At 36.2% G+C, this 20,523-nt stretch overlaps 1 protein-coding gene across 1 annotated transcript in view; it reads left to right on the forward strand.

Annotated features, from left to right (window-relative positions):
- The window catches only part of LOC136875921 (uncharacterized), a 163,537-nt gene that overhangs the window by 55,541 nt on the left and 87,473 nt on the right, over positions 1-20,523 (forward strand). The window contains exons 4-5 of the mRNA XM_068228255.1: positions 10,897-10,973; positions 15,263-15,290. Coding sequence (XP_068084356.1) covers positions 10,897-10,973; positions 15,263-15,290 — 105 coding nt within the window. The remainder of the gene's footprint in view (positions 1-10,896; positions 10,974-15,262; positions 15,291-20,523) is intronic.

Here is a 20,523-nt window from a genome sequence, read left to right on the forward strand (position 1 = left end):
GATCCCCAAAAGGAACTTTCACCCCATCAACGCAGTAATTAAAACTGAGAGGACTTTTCCTATTTGTGAAACTCACAACCTGACTTTTAACCCCGTTTATCAACATACCATTGCCTGCTGTCCATCTCACAACATTTTTGAGGTCACGTTGCAGTTGCTCACAATCTTGTAACTTATTTATCACTCTATAGAGAATAACATCATCCGCAAAAAGCCTTACCTCCGATTCCACTCCTTTACTCATATCATTTATATATATAAGAAAACATAAAGGTCCGATAACACTGCCCTGAGGAACTCCCCTCTCAACTATTACAGAGTCAGACAAAACTTCACCTACTCTAACTCTCTGAGATCTATTTTCTAGAAATATAGCAACCCATTCAGTCACTCTTTTGTCTAGTCCAATTGCACTCATTTTTGCCAGTAGTCTCCCATGATCCACCCTATCAAATGCTCTAGACAGGTCAATCGCAATACAGTCCATTTGACCTCCAGATTCCAAGATATCTGCTATATCTTGCTGGAATCCTACAAGTTGAGCTTCAGTGGAATAATCTTTCCTAAAACCGAATTGCCTTCTATCGAACCAGTTATTAATTTCACAAACATATCTAATATAATCAGAAAGAATGCCTTCCCAAAGCTTACATACAATGCATGTCAAACTTACTGGCCTGTAATTTTCAGCTTTATGTCTATCACCCTTTCCTTTATACACAGGGGCTACTATAGCAACTCTCCATTCATCTGGTATAGCTCCTCCGACCAAACAATAATCAAATAAGTACTTCAGTATGGTATTATATCCCAACCCATTGTCTTTAGTATATCCCCGGAAATCTGATCAATTCCAGCCGCTTTTCGAGTTTTCAACTTTTGTATCTTATTGTAAATGTCATTGTTATCATATGTAAATTTTATTACTTCTTTGGCCTTAGTCTCCTCCTCTATCTCAACATTATCCTTGAAACCAACAATCTTTACATACTGCTGACTGAATACTTCTGCCTTTTGAAGATCTTCACATACACACTCCCCTTGTTCATTAATTATTCCTGGAATGTCCTTCTTGGAACCTGTTTCTGCCTTAAAATACCTATACATACCCTTCCATTTTTCACTAAAATTTGTATGACTGCCAATTATGCTTGCCATCATGTTATCCTTAGCTGCCTTCTTTGCTAGATTCAATTTTCTAGTAAGTTCCTTCAATTTCTCCTTACTTCCACAGCCATTTCTAACTCTATTTCTTTCCAGTCTTCACCTCCTTCTTAGTCTCTTTATTTCTCTATTATAATAAGGTGGGTCTTTACCATTCCTTACCACACTTAAAGGTACAAACCTGTTTTCGCATTCCTCAACAATTTCTTAAAACCCACCCCAGAGTCTGTTTACATTTTTATTTACCGTTTTCCACCGATCATAGTTACTTTTTAGAAACTGCCTCATGCCTGCTTTATCAGCCATATGGTACTGCCTAACACACCTACTTTTAAGACCTTCCTTTCTATCACATTTATTTTTAACTACCACAAAAACAGCTTCATGATCACTAATACCATCTATTACTTCAGTTTCCCTATAGAGCTCATCTGGTTTTATCAGCACCACATCCAGGATATTTTTCCCTCTGGTTGGTTCCATCACTTTCAGAATCAGCTGTCCTTCCCATATTAACTTATTTGCCATTTGTTGGTCATGCTTCCTGTCGTTCGCATTTCCTTCCCAATTGACATCTGGCAAATTCAGATCTCCCGCTACAATCACATTTCTTTCCATGTCGTTTCCCACATAGCTGACTATCCTATCAAATAATTCCAAATCCGTGTCACTGCTACCCTTTCCCGATCTGTACACTCCAAATATATCAAGTTGCCTATTATCTTTAGAAATGAGCCTTACACCTAGAATTTCATGTGTCTCATCTTTAACTTTTTCGTAGCTTACAAATTCTTCTTTCACCAGAATGAACACTCCCCCTCCCACCATTCCTATCCTATCTCTACGATACACACTCCAGTGCCGTGAGAAAATTTCTGCATCCATTATATCATTTCTCAGCCATGATTCAACTCCTATTACAATATCTGGTAAATATATATCTATTAAATTACTTAATTCTATTCCTTTCTTTACAATACTTCTACAGTTCAACACTAACAATTTTATGTCATCCCTACTTGATTTCCAGTTCCCTGTTCCCTTATCACCACTCCCTAGGCCATCCCGTTTCCCTGAATGTACCTCCCTATTACCCTTCCAAACAAATTTCCTAACTTATATGTACCACTGCGGTTTAAATGAAGGCCATCTGAGCGCAGATCCCTATCTCCTACCCACCCATTAGGATCTAGAAATTTCACTCCCAGTTTCCCACATACCCACTCCATAGTCTCATTTAAATTCCCAATCACCCTCCAGTCAGTATCCCTCCTACACAGTATTCCACTAATAACAATCTCCGCTTTCTCTTACAACTGAATAGCTCTTTAAATAAAAATGAAATGGGTTTTTAATCATGCTACACTTAATAATATTATATGGGACTCAAATATTTCTATTAATCCCATTAACTCATGTTTCTTGCATAATATACTTCAACAGTTCCAGTGCAGTATTCTCATGTTCTTCATTCGATATACATTATTTCCTAATACTGTAATTGAAGTACTTTATAATGTAACATCTTGAGTCTTCACTGGACATTTTGACCAAGCTGTTCCATCAAAAGTTCAAATTTCTTCGAGCATTTGTTAACTTTTGGGTTTGAAAGGTTACCATGTTTAATAGGTAATACCGCATTACTGTATGTTTGAGGATGGTTGCCTAGTTGTACTTCCTCTTAAAACAATAATCACCACCACCATAACTGCATTATGTTTGTATGTTACATCATTGTCTATACCACTCATACCCTGACTTCCCTGTTCATGGAGCTTGGGTAAGGACTTTAATTCTGTTGCAATGAAAGTGGTAACCATTCTGTTTCCCATTGTACTAATAAAATACAGTATTAGAATCTGTACTGTCCGCACACTTTATCTTGATGCATTTGTGTCCGGGGTGAGGAGTAAGGAGGGAGCTGTCCCGGTATCGATAGTGCTGCCTGGTGCTGCCAACTGAATGAAAATGAAATCTGAATTGAATCGAGAATATGATCGATCGATATGAAATTTCTAAACCGTTATCATCTTAAGCCAACAACTATGTCACATACACATTATATAACATTATAAAACATATCTCTCGATGCGATAGCATGAATTCTATACTTTGACTTTGATGTGTAAACAACAACAGTACCAGTACGTAAAGTTTACGCCAGATGTCGCACAACGATGCTTAAGCGATTCATAGTTTGTGTTTCAAAGGTTGCCAGTATGAATCTCGAAGATCGCCGAGGTCGACCGATTCAGCACTAGGATGTAAATGCACCAAGATAAAGTGTGCGGATAGTACTTATTCTTCAATTGGCTTCAGTTGGCTAGTATATTTTGGAATGCTTGTCTGTTATACCCTGGTTGAGTGAATCTTTGAGGATAAGTAGTTACTAATGCTGTGAATTTTATTTTCGTGAACATTCTTGGGTGTTATGGTTTAATGAGCACTTGGCACCTCTCGGTTCTCTTGCTTTACAATTTACTGCAATTTGGCCATACGTTTGGCAACTCTTACATAGTAAAACCAAACCAAACCCCATGGCACAACAGCCCCGCGGGACCATGGCCTACCAAGCGACCACTGCTCAGCCCGAAGGCCTGCAGATTCTCTCGGCCATTATTCTTGACTTTCTAGACTGGGGCCACCATCTCACTATCAATTATAATCACATAGGCTGAGTCGAACTCGAACTAGCCCTCAGACCCAGGTAAAAGTTCCTGACCTGACCGAGAATCGAACCTGGGGCCTCCGGGTAAGAGGCAGGCATGCTACCCCTATACCACGGGACCGGCTCTTACATAGTAAAGGAGCAAAAAATGAACGCTTCAACCTTCAGCATCACATTAAGGATCACTACTTTTTGAGTAATGTGTTGACATTGAAAGTTTAATTTAACTGTGCCTGTTGAAATATACTCTATTTCATCATTTATCATTGCTCTTATATTCAATCTTTTACCTGCAACAACCAGGTGGTGACTCAATTAACTTTTATTGAAGGTTCAGAAAGAGAGGAGTCCACACCTCTAATTACTCTTACTCTGTTGATCCTGGAAGATGGAATGAAAGTTTTTAGGCTTTTTTCACCTAATATTGAGTTATGGAGAAAATTGTTTGCTGGTATACTAGTATGAAAAGTCACTCAAGTTCTTTTTATCTTCAGTGTATCTCCTTGATGTCTGGTATCTTTCATTCATAAGAGTCACCCTCATATCATAGGGTGTAGGCTACTGATTTTTATTAAAATCAGTCAGTAGATTTTACACATACTACAAATGATCCTAAATGTAGAGCTGTATATGTATTGTACCTTACCTAACATCCTCTTCTTTTGCCTGGCTGGTCAGTCGGTAGAGCTGTGGTCTGTACGGAAGATGGGTCTAGCTAAATATCTAAAATTGAAGTAGGACAGGATGCTAACTACTGTACGTTAATGAGAATCGAGAGAAATGGAATGGAATACTTTAATCCACAAAACATAAAATGATAAAAAGCCCCAAAAATCAAAATATTACACAAATGAAGAAACACAAAATTTTACGTAACAAATATCCCTAAAAGTTGTGAGTCTCTGCTCATACCATGTGAATGTCTTTATCATTCTTGGAACCGTGAGTAATTAACATGGCATGAGTTCATCTAACAAATAAATTTGAACACTGTAGATGCAAATGTCATAATTTTAAACCTTCAACTACATGGGATTAGGAATGGAAGATTCGCACATATTTTTCACTAATATAACTCCCAATGGTTAGGGAAACAAAAACATAAAACACACACTGGCTTTGGACTATTATAATACCTCCAAAGGATCACTGACTCAAAAATGGATGCAATTCCCCAAAACTCTCATCCCATAAAAATAAAGCACTTGGGCTTACCCCATTAGACAATTGACAACACAATATCAACAGAACAATAAAACACATGGACATCCTCATTCACAAAAATATTCAACTAGATCTGAAATAAATACATAAACAAACACTTGTCTTGACAGATTGGAGATATCTTGACACATGTTCTACCCTCTGTAGGTGGTTATTAACCCCGAAGTGAGCCAACAGGTATGGCAAGGTCTATTTCTCTATTTCAAATATGGCCCTTTATCTGGCTGCAAATACAAAACAAAAATTCCAGTCATTTACATGGCAAGGCATTCACAGCTGCAACTCGTATGTCATCACGGCCACAGGCCCCTCTTTTGCTCGTGAGTCAAGGACTCTACTTGCAACTGGGCAAATGTTTCCATCCCTCACATGAGGAGACTTTACCATACAAGCAATGAGAGCCTCTCAAAATTACTCATCACAATTAGTCTGGTACATTTTTCCCCAGACTTGCAAATCACATTAGATAGGTCTCCATGCATAGTCTACCATCTGGCTATCTGGAACATATTCAGTATCTCTACATTTCACATTTATCAGGCCCTTCTTCAAGCCTCACGTGCTTCTGTAAGTCAGCCTGCCAGAATTTCCTCGAAAACCCTACTAAATCAATGATGGGGCCACAATGCCCACACCTCTCTGTGCGCAGCTGAAAATCTCATTCATTACTCTAATATAACATGCCGTTCCTAGTCTCAAGTTGCCTAACACTCACAATGGTACTCTCCCAGCTCGATTACTTCTATGGCACCTCCGTACTTAGCTTCTGGATGATCTTAACATCTCAAACTATCGTAAATCCTGACAAGAAAAGAATAACCTTATATTACATAGAAGTGGATCAGACCTAACTAATATATTATCCTCATAACCAACATAAGCCTTGCAAAGCTAGAAACACTGAGATAACACATGCAATGTTCCCAAACCTATTTACAATTATCAAACAATGGAAACTGCCATAAGGCATAACTAAGATTAATATTTACAAAACCGCAAATCCTAACTCTTCCTAACCCATGCTAGAAATGTGTTCAAAACTTATCTGTCATGATGAAACTGTCGCCCATCCTTTTGGGCCACTTAGCACGCTTAACAGCCCATGGCGCAGTGTCCGTCGTCACAGATCTTTGGGTCGACTCTCAGAGGGGGTCCATGGTTGTTTGCCTGCTGCTTGCTGGTCTCATTCTGCTGGAGTTTGGTTATCATTGGAAGATCAACATGGATATAGCAATCTATTTGTCGTAAAGTCAATGAATAACTTCCGATACTGCAATATACGAGAAAATGCTGTTACATTTTAGTGAAGCTAGTTGAAGCTCAGTCCATCTCCAAAAGCACCTAGTCACTACACCAACATTTAACTATGAACAACTCATGTTCACAGCTCTTTTTTTTTTTTTTTTTTTTTTTTTTTTTGCACACTGACTGTTTCTTGGTTAATTACTCTAAATACTCTGATTAACATGAGTCAACATGTTTGCTGCACACTTCTACTTGAGGTGAACTCGGTAATTGTAATCTCTTGTCTCCAGGTGCACCTCACCGTACTGTCTTTGTTCAAGAACTATATTTCAGAGACATGCACAGTACCACATTCACATATCAACAGTGACCACATCTCAAGGATCACACCCTTTTTATAAGTTCCCAGAAGAAACACGACATGACGGAGATCCCCTACAAAAATTGCCTTCTGCTTTGTGCCAAGTAAGCTTCAGTTCCCATGCTCCATAAAAATATGAATATTAATTAGTCAGAGCACAACTATGATAGGGGCCGATGATCTAGATGTTAGGCCCCTTTAAACAACAAGCAGCATCATCATCATCATCATCATCATCATCACAACTATGAGATTTCATCATCGGGAGGCTCTCAGAAAATTTAACAATAATTTATCCAGGTTTTACATTCCTGGAGAATTGCTAACTGGTGTGATTGGCAATCAATTTTCATATTGTGCTGTTCCTGAATCTTCCTGCTTTTCCTCTCGTGAGTATAGCAGTTGGTAATTCCCCTGATGGACACCATTGCCTCTTGCTTCCTCTGGCCACACCTGAAGACAATGTGTGTGCTCCTTTAAATGTCATGCAGAATCTCTCCTTCATGTCTCGGTAACGGCAAAAATTCTCAATCGGGTGTTAAGTGTTGGCCCTGTCACATAATACAATATGTATTTGCAGACTTTAAGAGTTTTTGTTCATTCCTGCCTATTATTTACCCTATTTGCTAGCAGACATTCTCATTTAGTAACATCATGTAGTCAATAGAATTTCTTCCATCATTATCTGTTCTGATATGTCATCATCTGGGGATCTTCCTAAGGAAGAACCTCCACTTTTACTTGCCACTGTCTACTCTTCTAATGCTATTCTTACCTTGTGATACTGTAACTGTAATTTTCTGTTATAGATATACTAGGTTATAACACACACCCCCAACATTTATAAACACACTATGCTACACTAGTGAATGGTATTTTGCAAAACTTTTCTGATTTGAGTCCTTGAGTCTCCCTTACAATCGAGACAAAGGAAGCATACGTGATTAGGGAGATTAACCTTTCCCTGCCAAGCTAAAATGCTGTAGTACTGCTAAAACTGCCAACCTAAATTAAGGCAAAATATAAGGTCTTACTGAAAATTTTGCACCCGCCTCAGTTTTGAATCTATATAGATGGGATTTTTTTCATGATTCGTGATATATCCATGTATATGTCCTGTGATTTACTTTGCTGGCATGCATGTCTTTACATTTAAAAAAATAATTAATTATTAATTTTCACTTTCTGTAATTAATTGTGCAAATTTGAATTAGTATTTGGCATAGTAATAATTATTTCACATACATGTTAGTGTCACTGTTAGAATCACTAAACTGTGTTGTCTTTTAATGTTAAAAGTTTTAAATCTCTACGTTTAATAATGTCCAAATGATTTTAGGTTTTGGAATTGAAAGTTAAAAATTGAGGTTAGGTTCGTTGTTGTGGTAACTTGTATTTTGCTGGTTAAATATTAAGATAATTGTCATTGGTGGTATGAAATAAATAAAAAATTAAAAAAAATCTTCACTTTTGACAGTAGTATAGTAATTTGAGGAGGTGTGGTTTCCCATTTTCACACCAGGCAAATGCTGGGGCTGTACCTTAATTAAGGCCTCGGCCGCTTCCCATTCCTAGGCCTTCCCTATCCCATCATCGTCATAAGACCTATCTGTGTCAGTGCGATGTAAAGCAAAAAAAAAAAACACTTTGAGGGGGGAAAACATCATTAAGCCTAATACCTGTCACATGAACTGTTACTGTCTGCCTCACTGTTTTCATCACTAGGAGATGACAGTCACTGTCACTTCCTAACAACATAGCCTGAACATATTTTTTACACAAGTGTTCTGAAAGTACCAAGGAAGTGTAAAAAGAGAATGTACAAAATATATTATGCACTCATATTGACTTATGAGGCTGTGACTGTGACAGTGAACACTAGGGTGGAGAGTAGAATTCAAGCCAGTGAAATGAAATGTTTAAGAAGTACGATAGGAAGAACAAGGAAAGACATTGAGAAACAAATATAATGAATATGTGAGAAAGGACGTCAGAATGGAAAACCTAAATGAGAGAAGTGATAGGAGTAAACTAAGATGGTTTGGACATGTAAACAAGATGGAGGAGAAAAAAATAAAACAGATGATTGAGATGAAGTACAAGGTAAAGAGAGCGAGAAGGAGACCTAGAACGAGATGGATCGATTCATTAAAGAGGAGTGCAAGAAGAAGAAACCTGGACCGGGGAAAAATAATGGAAGGGGAATGGTGGAAGGAGAAAAGAAGGTGGAGAAATGCCATAAACGCCTCGACCCAGCAGGAGCTGGATAAGGTGAAAGGAGAATGATGATGACTACATGAGCTAAATAAGGATGATGCCTCCTGAATTCAAATTCTTCAGAAATTAATCATATTTCTGCAAACTTAGTTTGTGTGTGTGTGTGTGTGTGTGTGCGTGCGCGCACGCGCGCGCGCGCGTGCTTTGTTTCACTCTAAAAAGAAATTAGAAATGTCAACCAACTTATTGACTGAGACAGTTTATGAGGTGCTTGGCAATGAGAAAAGAATTCATTCACTAAAAATTTCTGAAGTGGAAACTTTGAAACAGAAATTTAAAGAGTGTTTTTCAAAAAGTGATGGATTCTGTACTATGTGTAAAATTGCCAAAGTTTTGAAAGCACAAAAAGACGTTGGTGAAATTGAGAATTTATCAGTGACATTCCTATGATGAAATTTGCAAGATTAGGCCTATCTTCTTGTGGTGTTGAATGGTCCTTTTCTCATTACTGTGCATTGTTTCATGGCAACTGACATTGGTTCATGATGGAAAAGATGGAGAAAGTCTTTGTTGTGCACTGCGACAGCTATTTTAACCCATCATGGTCTCAACATGCCTGTTGGGTTGATGTTTTATAATGCATAATTAAAATTTTGTATTACTGAAACTCATCATCATCATCATCATCATCATCATCAATGTCCCACTCCAGATTCACAATTAAGTATTTATTTATTTTCCACCTAGTCGATACGATTGCTTAAGGCAATTTAATGGTAAAAATGGTACATGTTTCGTATATTATCAACATCTTCAGCCACAAAACACTGTTTAGATGAAAAATATATAAATTGACAAAGTAATGCTGTAGAGGAAGTGTCCTTAAAATTAACATAAGATTGACAACATTAAAACAAACAAATAACTCAAGAGAAAGTATATATATTATTTCTACAATTGAAAGCAGTCGTCAAGGAAACACTTGTACAATATTCCATAGAGAATATGTCCTAATGAATATTATTTTCTTAATAATTATTAAATTATAATAAATTATAATTATAAATTATAATTACATATAATATATATAATACAATAATAATATAATATAATATAATATAATATAATATAATATAATATAATATAATATAATATATATTATATATTATATATAATTATAATAAATTATAAGATCAATTTATAAATTATTATAATTTATAATAAATTTATAAATTGACCTTTTTTCATGAATTATTAAGAAAAGAATATTCATTAGGACATATTCTCTATGGAATATTGTACAAGTGTTTCCTTGACGACTGCTTTCAATTGTAGAAATAATATATATACTTTCTCTTGAGTTATTTGTTTGTTTTAATGTTGTCAATTTTATGTTAATTTTAAGGACACTTCCTCTAAAGCATTACTTTGTCAATTTATATATTTTTCATCTAAACAGTGTTATGTGGCTGAAGATGTTGATAATATATGAAACATGTACCACTTTTAACCATTAAATTGCCTTAAGCAATCCTTGTATCGACTAGGTGGAAAATAAATAACTACTTAATTGTGAATCTATTGAAGTGCGATACGGACCATGAAGCTGATGTTATGTAATGTCCCACTCCAGTTGCCCGGGTATGGTTTATTACTGAAACTATTTTCATAATTTTTATACATAATTTTTCATCTTTTTAATATGTAAGAAAATAAATATTTAAAAGTATTTAGCACAAAAATCGGGTCCCCATTACTTACCACACCTACTTTGATGCCCGATTAGTGATCTTCCCTACTTGCCAATCCAGCTTCCAATCATTCACTGGATTGCTCGGCTTAACAGCGGCACCTCTTGTAAGTTATCAGGTTGGAGTGAGAGAGGTTGGAGAACTCAAACTTGCCAAATTATTATGTTAAACCTTCTAGATACACTGCAACAACACATCTTACTCCCATTTTGTATTAGAATTCTGTTTATTAGATTTGATCCAAATGCCATCGTTCTCTTTCATAGCGTCTACGAAGTTGATCCTGAAACTGCACGGTTAATAGAAGAACGTTTGGTTGAAGAAAAAGAAGAAGAAGAAGAAGGTACGTTTCACTCCATTCAAATGCAACTTCTTACCGTGACTTATATAGTTTAGTAAGTGTATCAAAGACAACAACACAAGAGTTAAAATGTAAGTAGGAAGTTTTAATTTTGAACAGTGACGATTCGTTTGTTAAGAAGGAAGCCTTACTTTCCAGTGTCGACTCAGTTAAATGTAACTTAAAAGCTTTTCAGTCTGTCGAACGCACAAGTTCATTATAAATATTATACTATAACATACCTGTAAAAAACACACTATTAAACAAGGAATAAAAGCATTGCTGGAGTGGAAACACAGCAGGACTTCATTAAGATAAGTTCCAAATTTCAAATTCCTAGACAGAAATTAACATAAATATTTCCAATATCAAGTGTGATTTGATGATGTTCTTTTAAGAACAAAACATGTCATTCTTTGTTTAATAATGTGTATTTTTATTCCTTGTTTAATGTATGTTACAGTGTAATATTTATAATGGACCTGTGTGTTCAATAGACTGGAAAGCTTCTAAGTTAAATTTTAGTGAGGGATTCCTCTTATAAGTTTATTCTATTTTGCTCATAAATATTGAAGTCATACAAAATTATTCCTCTAATTTTAATTGGCAATATCTAGTGTGTAGAAATATTTACTCTTGCAGCAATAAACATGACTTCTGCAGAACAACTGTAATTTTAAGGTCCAAAATATGAATTGGCAGCATGAGAAAAAACATAAATTTATAAATTTATAAAATTTACAATGTCCAATAATGGACCATTATATTGGTATTATAAATTTACGCATTCGGGACAAATTATTTCCAATCCATTTAAACTGTTTCAGAAAGGGTAGGTAAAAATATCAAAGATATACACAAATTGGTTTTTGTCATATGCTGGCAGAAAATGAAATCTCAAAACCAAGAGGATTTGTACTAGATAAATGAAATTTGAGAGGCATGTTTATAAATCTGAAAGGTGACTCCTATTCAAATTTGCACGCTACTCGATGAAGAGTGGTTCTAGTAGTGCCCCTATGAATTTGCAAAGCAAGTTTCCTTTAAATGCCTGCTGTACACTTCTTGAGTGTTAGTCATTGTCTGGTGTTGATGTTGTGAGGTAGGTGCAAGTCATACATGCCTTTAAGAAGGTGAAGAAGGCAGTACCACATTATTTCAGAAAGACTTGGCAGGATTGTATCCACAATGCATTGATGTTGGTAGCAATGGTCACGGGAAGGCACTGTATCAAAAGACTGGGGTCTGGCCACACGCAAGCTACTATGGACTGCCATATTCACCGCTTGGCTGTGGTGTATCGTATTGCATCTTCAGCAGCCATTACAGCTTCAGAGTGACATAACAAACTATAACAAATTGATAACTTGAGGGACAGTTCTGAGCTAGACGTCCTGTAGCGTTCGAGCCACTAACTCCAAATTACTACCATCTATGACTTCAGTGTTATCAAGCTAGAGCTCATTGGAGGGCGGAGTAGAGATCTGTTGTGTTCTCAGATGAGAGCGTTTTCTGTCTTGATGCCTGTGATGGCTGTAGGTTGGTAAGGAGAAGGTCAGATGAGCACTTGGAACCAAGCTGTCGGCAGCAGTGACACTCTGGATCTATACCAGAAATTCCGGCCTGGGGAGTGATTTCCTTTGACAGCTGGAGCACTTATTACAAGTAATGAAAATCATTTTTTCCGTATTGAAAGTATCTTAATTTATAATAATATAAGTAATTTATTTTAACTCAACCTATTCAATACAGTACAAGATGTTAACGTATTAGTTAAACATCGCTAAAAATCGTTGAGACATGTTTCGCCCCTTCTGTGGAGCATCATCAGTCATATCAAATACCTCAAAATTCTACCAGACGTCTGGTTGGAAATGATAAAAATATATTACCAGAGTGAATACATTAAAAAACATTTACAAGATCTTATCATTAACAAAATATCAAAATTAACTAAAAAATGTTACACTAGTGAACACGTTGATGAATTTTCACTCAAAACAAGGCCGTCCTATTGTACAGTATTGATAATAATGGTAGTTAAAGTCTTATTTGGTGCTAAGTTCAAAGACAGTTTAAAAATGTATGTACAAATGTTGAGAATGAATGCAGAATACAAATAATTGCAATTTACTGTACGTGTATTTTACATTGTAAAATAATGTGAAAAAACATTCCAAATTTGTATTAATATCCATGGAAGAAAAAAAAAATTTTTTTACTCCGGACCTCAATATTACGGTCCTGGTGCAGTCTAGTCAGAAATGGCTTCAAGATGTGAAATTTTGTATGTGATTTATGATCAGCTCATATAAAAATTTTGCATTACGTCGTAATTCAACTTGGATGTTTATGCTGACTAATTATATTTTAGATACAAACAAAATAGTCCGTTGAAGTATCCATGGGCTAATCACCTCCGTTGGACATTCTCTATGAAGACGGAGTGCCTAGTGCATGTAAACAACAGTTGATATTTGATTCAAAAGGAACCATGTTGAAAACAGTAAAAATAATGGCTTGAATGGGCAGTTGAAATGTCGTTAAGTCTTCCCAATTGACTAGTGTTTTTAAGTTTCTCCATGTGTTTATGTTGTTGAAGTATGGGGTTCTAGTTTTTATTGGTTGAGTGGGCAACAGTCAAGACGTTGTCCAATGTAATTAATGTTGAACTGTCTTACGTATGTGAAAATCTGAAAGGAAGGATAAGTCCTTAATTAGTTGAGTGAAATGATGGGAAAAGAGAGAATGAATGCGTTGGAGAGTTGAGACTGTGAAGTTAAAAAACTTACCTTAAGTGTTGTTGGGCTGTTACCTTATTGCTAAGAGGTTTTTGAAGCACTGGCTGTTACTAACGTCTTACTCCTCGTATTGTATGTGTGATGTCTTGGTGGAGGGGAGTTGGCCTGAGAAGGCGGGGCTGTGGTCCTGTGATTGGAGCATGGGAAGGAGTTGTGTGTATTGGAGGGAGAACAGGGACGTGATAAGTTGAACGGCTTAGTGGGGGTACTTGAGGAGGTTGTTTTGAGGACGTCAACTAATCTTTTGTCTTTCAGATTTAACTTGTTGAACAAAATGATTAATTGTTCATAAAGAGGGCTTCGGTTGTCTATCGGATCATTTAAGTTTTGATTACTATTGTATTTTTTGGTCCAAGAAAATGTACAAATTTTCAAACTCGGTCATGAGTCCGCCTTTATCTAGTCTTTTTAAAATTTGGAGATCTTGTTCAATTGTGGTGAAACTGTGTCCTGTGTCCTTCATATGGATGCTCATGGCTGAGTGTTTGTTGTGTTTCTGGGCATTAAAATGTTCTGCATATCTAGTTGTGAAGCTTCTTCCGGTTTGACCGATGTACGAACTATTGCGCTCAGCGCATTTCAGTCTGTAAATGCCGGAACCCGAAAATTTATTGTTGTCCGAGTTTATCTTGTTGTGGTTGAAGAATAACTTTTGATTTGAATTTTGGGTCTTAAAGACTATCTTAATATCATGTTTCCTTAAAGGGGTAGCGATTTGATGTATGATGGGATTAGTATAGGTAAAGGTTGTGTACTTTGATTTGTTTTTTTTTTCCATTGGGGAGAGGTTCATGGTCAATTTCAATTTCACTTTATTGATTATTTTATGTATGATTGAGGGATTGTATTAGTTGAAAATAGCTATTTCATTTTTCAAGTTGGCAGTTGACATGGGAATTTTTAGCGTCCTGTACACTAAGCTGTAAAATGAGGCTTGTTTGTGTGACTGTGGGTGAAGAGAATTTTGTTTTATGGTTGTGGGAGTGAACGAAGGTTTTTTATAAATTTGGAAATCGAAATTGTTTAAGGTCCTGGTAATTGCAATGTCGAGAAAATTGATTAAATTATTGTCCTCATCCTCTTTGGTGAACTTGATGCAGTTGTCTAGGCTATTTAAGTAGGTTAGTATGTCTTCACTATTGTTGCAATTTTTATCTATTATTGCTAATGTGTCATCAACATAGTGTAGCTAAAGACACAATCCGCTAATGCTATTTGTTATTTTATTATTTTTGAGATTAATAAAATAATAAAATAATAAAATAAAATAATAAAAATAAAATAATAAAATAAAATTAAAAACTAATAAAAAATAAACTTGTCTTTATGTTTATGTTTTCTCTGTTTTCTGATACTTATTCCCAGCTTCCTTTCTTTGATTCATATCCATGCACTTATTTAAGTTCTATCCATAAAACTGGATAAATAAGTGTTTGCTAAATAGTATTCTGAAATTAACTCTCTACCATGTTAATTTTGTTGTTGTTACAGAGGCAGGGGAACAAATGAAGGAAGGAAGGTATGTGAAACCACACAGATGAAGGCTGCCTTTAGAAATTAATTTAAACATCTTTAACTATAAGATTTCACTGCCTGTTAAGCTACAAATTGTATGAATATTTTTCCATTATTTCTCCAAAAGGTGGGAGTTGAATATTTTCTGAGAAGTTTCCTGGCTTGGTTGAGCAACTTTACTTCATGTTATATTTGCATATGTAGTGTAAATGAATCTTTTGTTTCAGAAACGACACTTCTCCAACGTACCAAATTGTTCAGAAAACAGGAAAAACTGTCTGTAGTGTGTAATGTCATTTCTATCCTTCCGATATTTATTATGCTTATTCTACTGTTGAAATGACTATGACAGATAGGTTGTTTGTATAAATTAGTCCAATACGTTCCTTTACAGACTTTGTTGAAAGTGGTGGAGACGTGCTGTTTCTGCAACAAACACCATTAATGAGAATATAAGGAAGTGTAACATTGATTTGAACGTCATTTCAATTCCAAAAAGAACTTTATTAAATAAAATACAAATTTTGTACTGAGGACATACAGTGTTTAAATCCATTATTTAATAGTTATTTGGAAGACTTACTTATTTGCACATATTATGATTAGACCACATTGTATAGAAAAATAAACAGAAGAATACTCCTTTCATGTGCCTTTCCAATGTTCAAAATATATATAAAACGAAACAACACAATATAATACAAGTAATACGTAAGTCTCTTATCTTTGAACAATGCTTCTCACTTCTATTGCACTGATGTTGTCCATGCAAACAGTTCATTATAAAACTCATGGTGTTCTTCTGGTATGTAAGATTCCAACTTCTTTATGTCTGCTAATTTCTCTTCATTTAATGGAACACAGCCTTGTGGATAAACAAGTCTAGTTGGTAACATAGGGAGACAGGTTGCAGAAATAAGCAACTTGAAAGTATGAACGCACAGTCCATCAATACAGAATTTTCCTAAGACATGATTTGCCTCATACTGAAACTGCATAAATTGATTTATATGATATGCGACTTTTTCATCTATTTTCACACCTCTTCCTAGCGACTCAGGTGAAGGAAAAACAACACCTCTCCAGGATAAGTGTTCTTTCTGCACAAAACAGAAACTTTCATTTGCGACTGATAGGCAGAGATATATGGTAGAAGTGTTTTTTCTACACAGAATGGTAACCCTTTGTGCATTAATCATGGCAGTATTAATAACTCATATATTGTCAAAAAGTGGAGAAGTGCTGTTTCTGCAACAAATGATTCAAATATAGGTGTGTATTGTATAACTTATTTTATGGGTATTATTACATTCAGTTAGCAGGTAGGGACCCTCTTCGGAGGCAACCCTGCCCAGAGAGTGGCACACCTGCCTGTGTGAGTCCCAGAGCACACTGACCCAGTGTGTAGCATCTGGTAAGGACTTTAATGATTGCTGGCAGTAGCTCTAAAATGCCTTCGGGAGTGGCAACCCGATCGTAACAATAGCCTAAACTGAGTGGTGGTAATTATCAGCCTTGAAAAAGGTTAGGCGTACCCTGCTAAATGCGACGAGCAGTTCTTCTGCTGGGGAGAACTGTGATAAGTGGGCAACCAGCGGTTAATATTATGAAGTCTGCAATAATAAATGTTACGACCTTGATGGGAAAATTTTGATTTTATGGAGAAAAAGAATGTTACAATGATGGGACTGAGTGTGGTCAAGTAGAGTGAAGAGGATGAGTAGAGGATACACCCTATACTGGAATGGAGGAAGTGAGGCAAAGAATGGAGTAGGAGTGATTGTTAACAAAATCCTGGATGAAAATGTGGAGAGGGTAGACTATTTTAGTGATAGAATAATCAAAGTATGACTGAGGATGGAAGAAGAAGTGAAAGATTTCATCCAAGTTTATGCACCCCATAGTGGAAACAGTGAGGAAAATATAGAGGAATTCTTGGAGACATTCGATGAAGTAATCACCGATGTGGAAGTGATACTCAGGGGAGACCTCAGTGTGCAGGTTGGAAATTGTGGCAATATAAAGACAGCAGTGGGATTGATTTGAAATATTTTGTTGTATTAAAAATTATATTTTTGTATAAGATTTATTCTGTTTGAACTTTTGGACTTGGAAGATCCAGATCATTTTAAATTCTGTTTAAGAAACTCTTATTTATGAGTTGTATCCAAATCATCATTAATCTGTGGATTTTAATATTTTTGCTTTTTGTCAAAATGTATGAAACTACACATGCAGTTCTGGAAGCATATTTTCTGATGCATAAACGAAGACTTTTCTCGAACATTTATTATCGCTGTGTCAGCAAGAAAAAGATACTTTTATTTGGAGAAAATAAAAGTAAATGTGATTGGTGAAAGTGAAAGTTGAAGGTGAATTCAGCATTCTGATTTGTTCTCTTTGGTGGTTGCACCATTTCTTGTTTCTCAATCTTACCCTGCTTCTTTGGTGTGAGTGAGGTAGCACCTGTGTCTTTGATCATCTGACCATTATAGTGAGTGGACCTGCTTGTCCTTCAGTCCGCTCATGCGAACCCCAGTCTCAGGGTAAGCACTGTTTCTGCCTTAACTTTGGTTTTAACTTCATTCAAATGTGATAATTGACCCTTTTTCTTATGCAGGAGTTTGCCCTTGAGTTTAACGTTCACTGCTAAATTTGTCAAAATGACTTAGCTTCTCAGCTAAGATCGTATACTGTTTGTTTGAAGGCAATACCCATTTCTTATCCTTTGTATTATATTGTAATTATCCCTCAGGTTTGCCTCCCGGTATTTCTGTGTCACCTTGCATAAGTATGGAATGTCTACACACATTACCTGAAGTGTTTTCGATAATGATGCAAGTTTACTATACCTCTGTGTTTGGTTTTATTTCTATATTTGTGTAGCATGGGACTAGCCCTCATTTTAGTTGACATGTATCATCAAACTGGGGCTTTTATTGGTTTGAATTTAGCAATTAAATTTCTTTCAACACACTATGTATGTCTGTGCATGTCTTTAATTTCCCTTTGTAAAGATCTTTCAGTTTTGAGTTTCTGATTTGTTTCCTTTTTCAGATAAATGTTGTAAACCAAGGGCAATTAACCTCTCCATTTTCTTTCATAGCAAAAGGATATGTTCCATTACCTCTCAGGGTTTCATGCCATTTCCCACTTCCATTCAATAGTTGTCATGTTTAATAACCTGTTTGTTTACATTTTGTACTGTGATGCTTTTGTTGGATCTAAGTTTTTCTAAGGTTTAAATTTCATTCTTTATTTTTTTAAATTTGTGTAATCAGCCAAAATGTGGTTACAGAAATGACAGAATTGGTAAAGAAAAAGTGATTGGTCCATTTGGATTTGGAGAAAGAAACAGTGAGGGTAGGGTTACCAACCATCCGGCTTTTGCCGGACATGTCCTGCTTTTCAATCATTTTGGTTATGTCCGGCCGGCATTTCTAATTTATCAACATTGTCCGGCATTTTTCGTTACAAGATTGCTCACTTAGGTTTTAGGCTGAAGACAGCATGTTATTGTATCGTACATCAACTCCATGTGCTCAGGCAAAGCCTACTAGATACTAGAAGGCCTGGACAGAAAGCCAATTTCTTGCATTAAAAGCGGGGTAATAGTTTTTCCTCTTCTCCACTACTAGGTTCGCGTTTATGTTCTGTTGTTTGGCGTGAATTCTATGATTACGTGTGTTACTGCAACATTTCTTTTTTTAAAGGTAAGGCCTTATCTAACATGAAATGTGAAGAGTTTTGTCGTTTTTTATAAATTTATTTGGTCTCACGATTTGCAATATGTGGATGGTTGCTGAGATGCATTTAACATTTGTTTAGTTATGTGCTTCCAAATTACCGTCAATGTGGTGGTGGTGATTATTGTTGTAAGAGGAAGTACAACTAGGCAACCATTCTTTGTATAACACTAATCAGAGAGAGAAATTGGAAGGGACCCGACACTTCAAAAAATGAAAGTATCGGCCAAAGGAAGACAAGGGCCACGAAGGGCGTGAAAATGAAAGACTCCCTAGCCCTCGGAAACCTAATAGCGTCGGGGTTGGCAAAGAACTAGAGTTGACCAAGGAAGGTCGGATAGGCTAGATGAAAGTGAGGCGTCTGGCACGAGTAAGTGGAGGAAATGCCAGGACTCAGCTAAGGGCCCCATGTTCGCCAACCCAGCTCCAAATTTCAGAGCCCCTGGGGCCTATTACCGTCAAGTTTCTCTTTCCATTCTGTAGGTTATGATGGTTTATTTTTGCGTGCTTAAATGCACATCTGACACAGCGAAGAAATATACATAAATATAAATTTTCATCTTTCTCCTAAAGATCCGAGTTTACGGGAGAAATGGAGGCTTGCTATTTCTCGACAGGGCAGCAGAAAAGGATCTCTTTTGGCTCCTAATGATAACTCCAGAATCAGATTACAGTGTAAGTACTGTGCGGGGAATTCTGCTCCCTGACAAAGTGCCGACGCAAATTCGTCTTTTTCTTAAAAATGTATTAATATTTACAACGCGGGCATTAGGATATCTCGGAATATGTAACATTGTCCGAAAGCTAAAATTCCTTACCGCTCCAAAGTTTAAAGAGACGTTTCAGTGCCGCGACTGTGATCAAGCACACATCCCATACGTTATACATAACAAAATTTTTCAGGCCTGTTCTTGATAATAATGCAAAGAAAGTGACTAATGACTGTGATTTATTAAACAAATTCAAGAGCAAGCCTCTGAGCAGTAAAGTGTTGAAATTATAGAAATAGGGAAAAATCGGGTGAGTACCTCTATTTAGGCATATTTCCAAATTCTTTATTCTTGTGTGATAAACAAGTGCAAAATGAAAGAAATCTATGATGTGTAGTGTGTTTTAAGTTTTTATATATTTATATCTGATTCACACCGGGCATAATGATAATAAAAATGTATTATTTTGCATTATTGTATGAGTCTTCAATATAAGGATATAGACAGAACATGAGAATAACAGAACTTAAACGAGATCCAAGCGGCCATTGCCTGAACTACATCGTTCGCCCAGAAATGTATCGGCTTGTCCAGGCCTTCTGTTATAGCGTAGGTAACGGCTCAGGGCGCTACTTCTGAGGGTGGAAATAAGTAATGCTAATATTCGATATATTGAACTCGAAGTCCAGGCATTGATCAACCAATCAACGCACTTCTTTTCCATGTTTATGTTGAGAGAAACCGGAAGTGTCGAGAGCTACAGTTTACATGTGCTTGCCAT

Source organism: Anabrus simplex, chromosome 6 (genome assembly GCF_040414725.1).
Source record: "Anabrus simplex isolate iqAnaSimp1 chromosome 6, ASM4041472v1, whole genome shotgun sequence".
Classification (NCBI taxonomy): domain Eukaryota; kingdom Metazoa; phylum Arthropoda; class Insecta; order Orthoptera; family Tettigoniidae; genus Anabrus; species Anabrus simplex.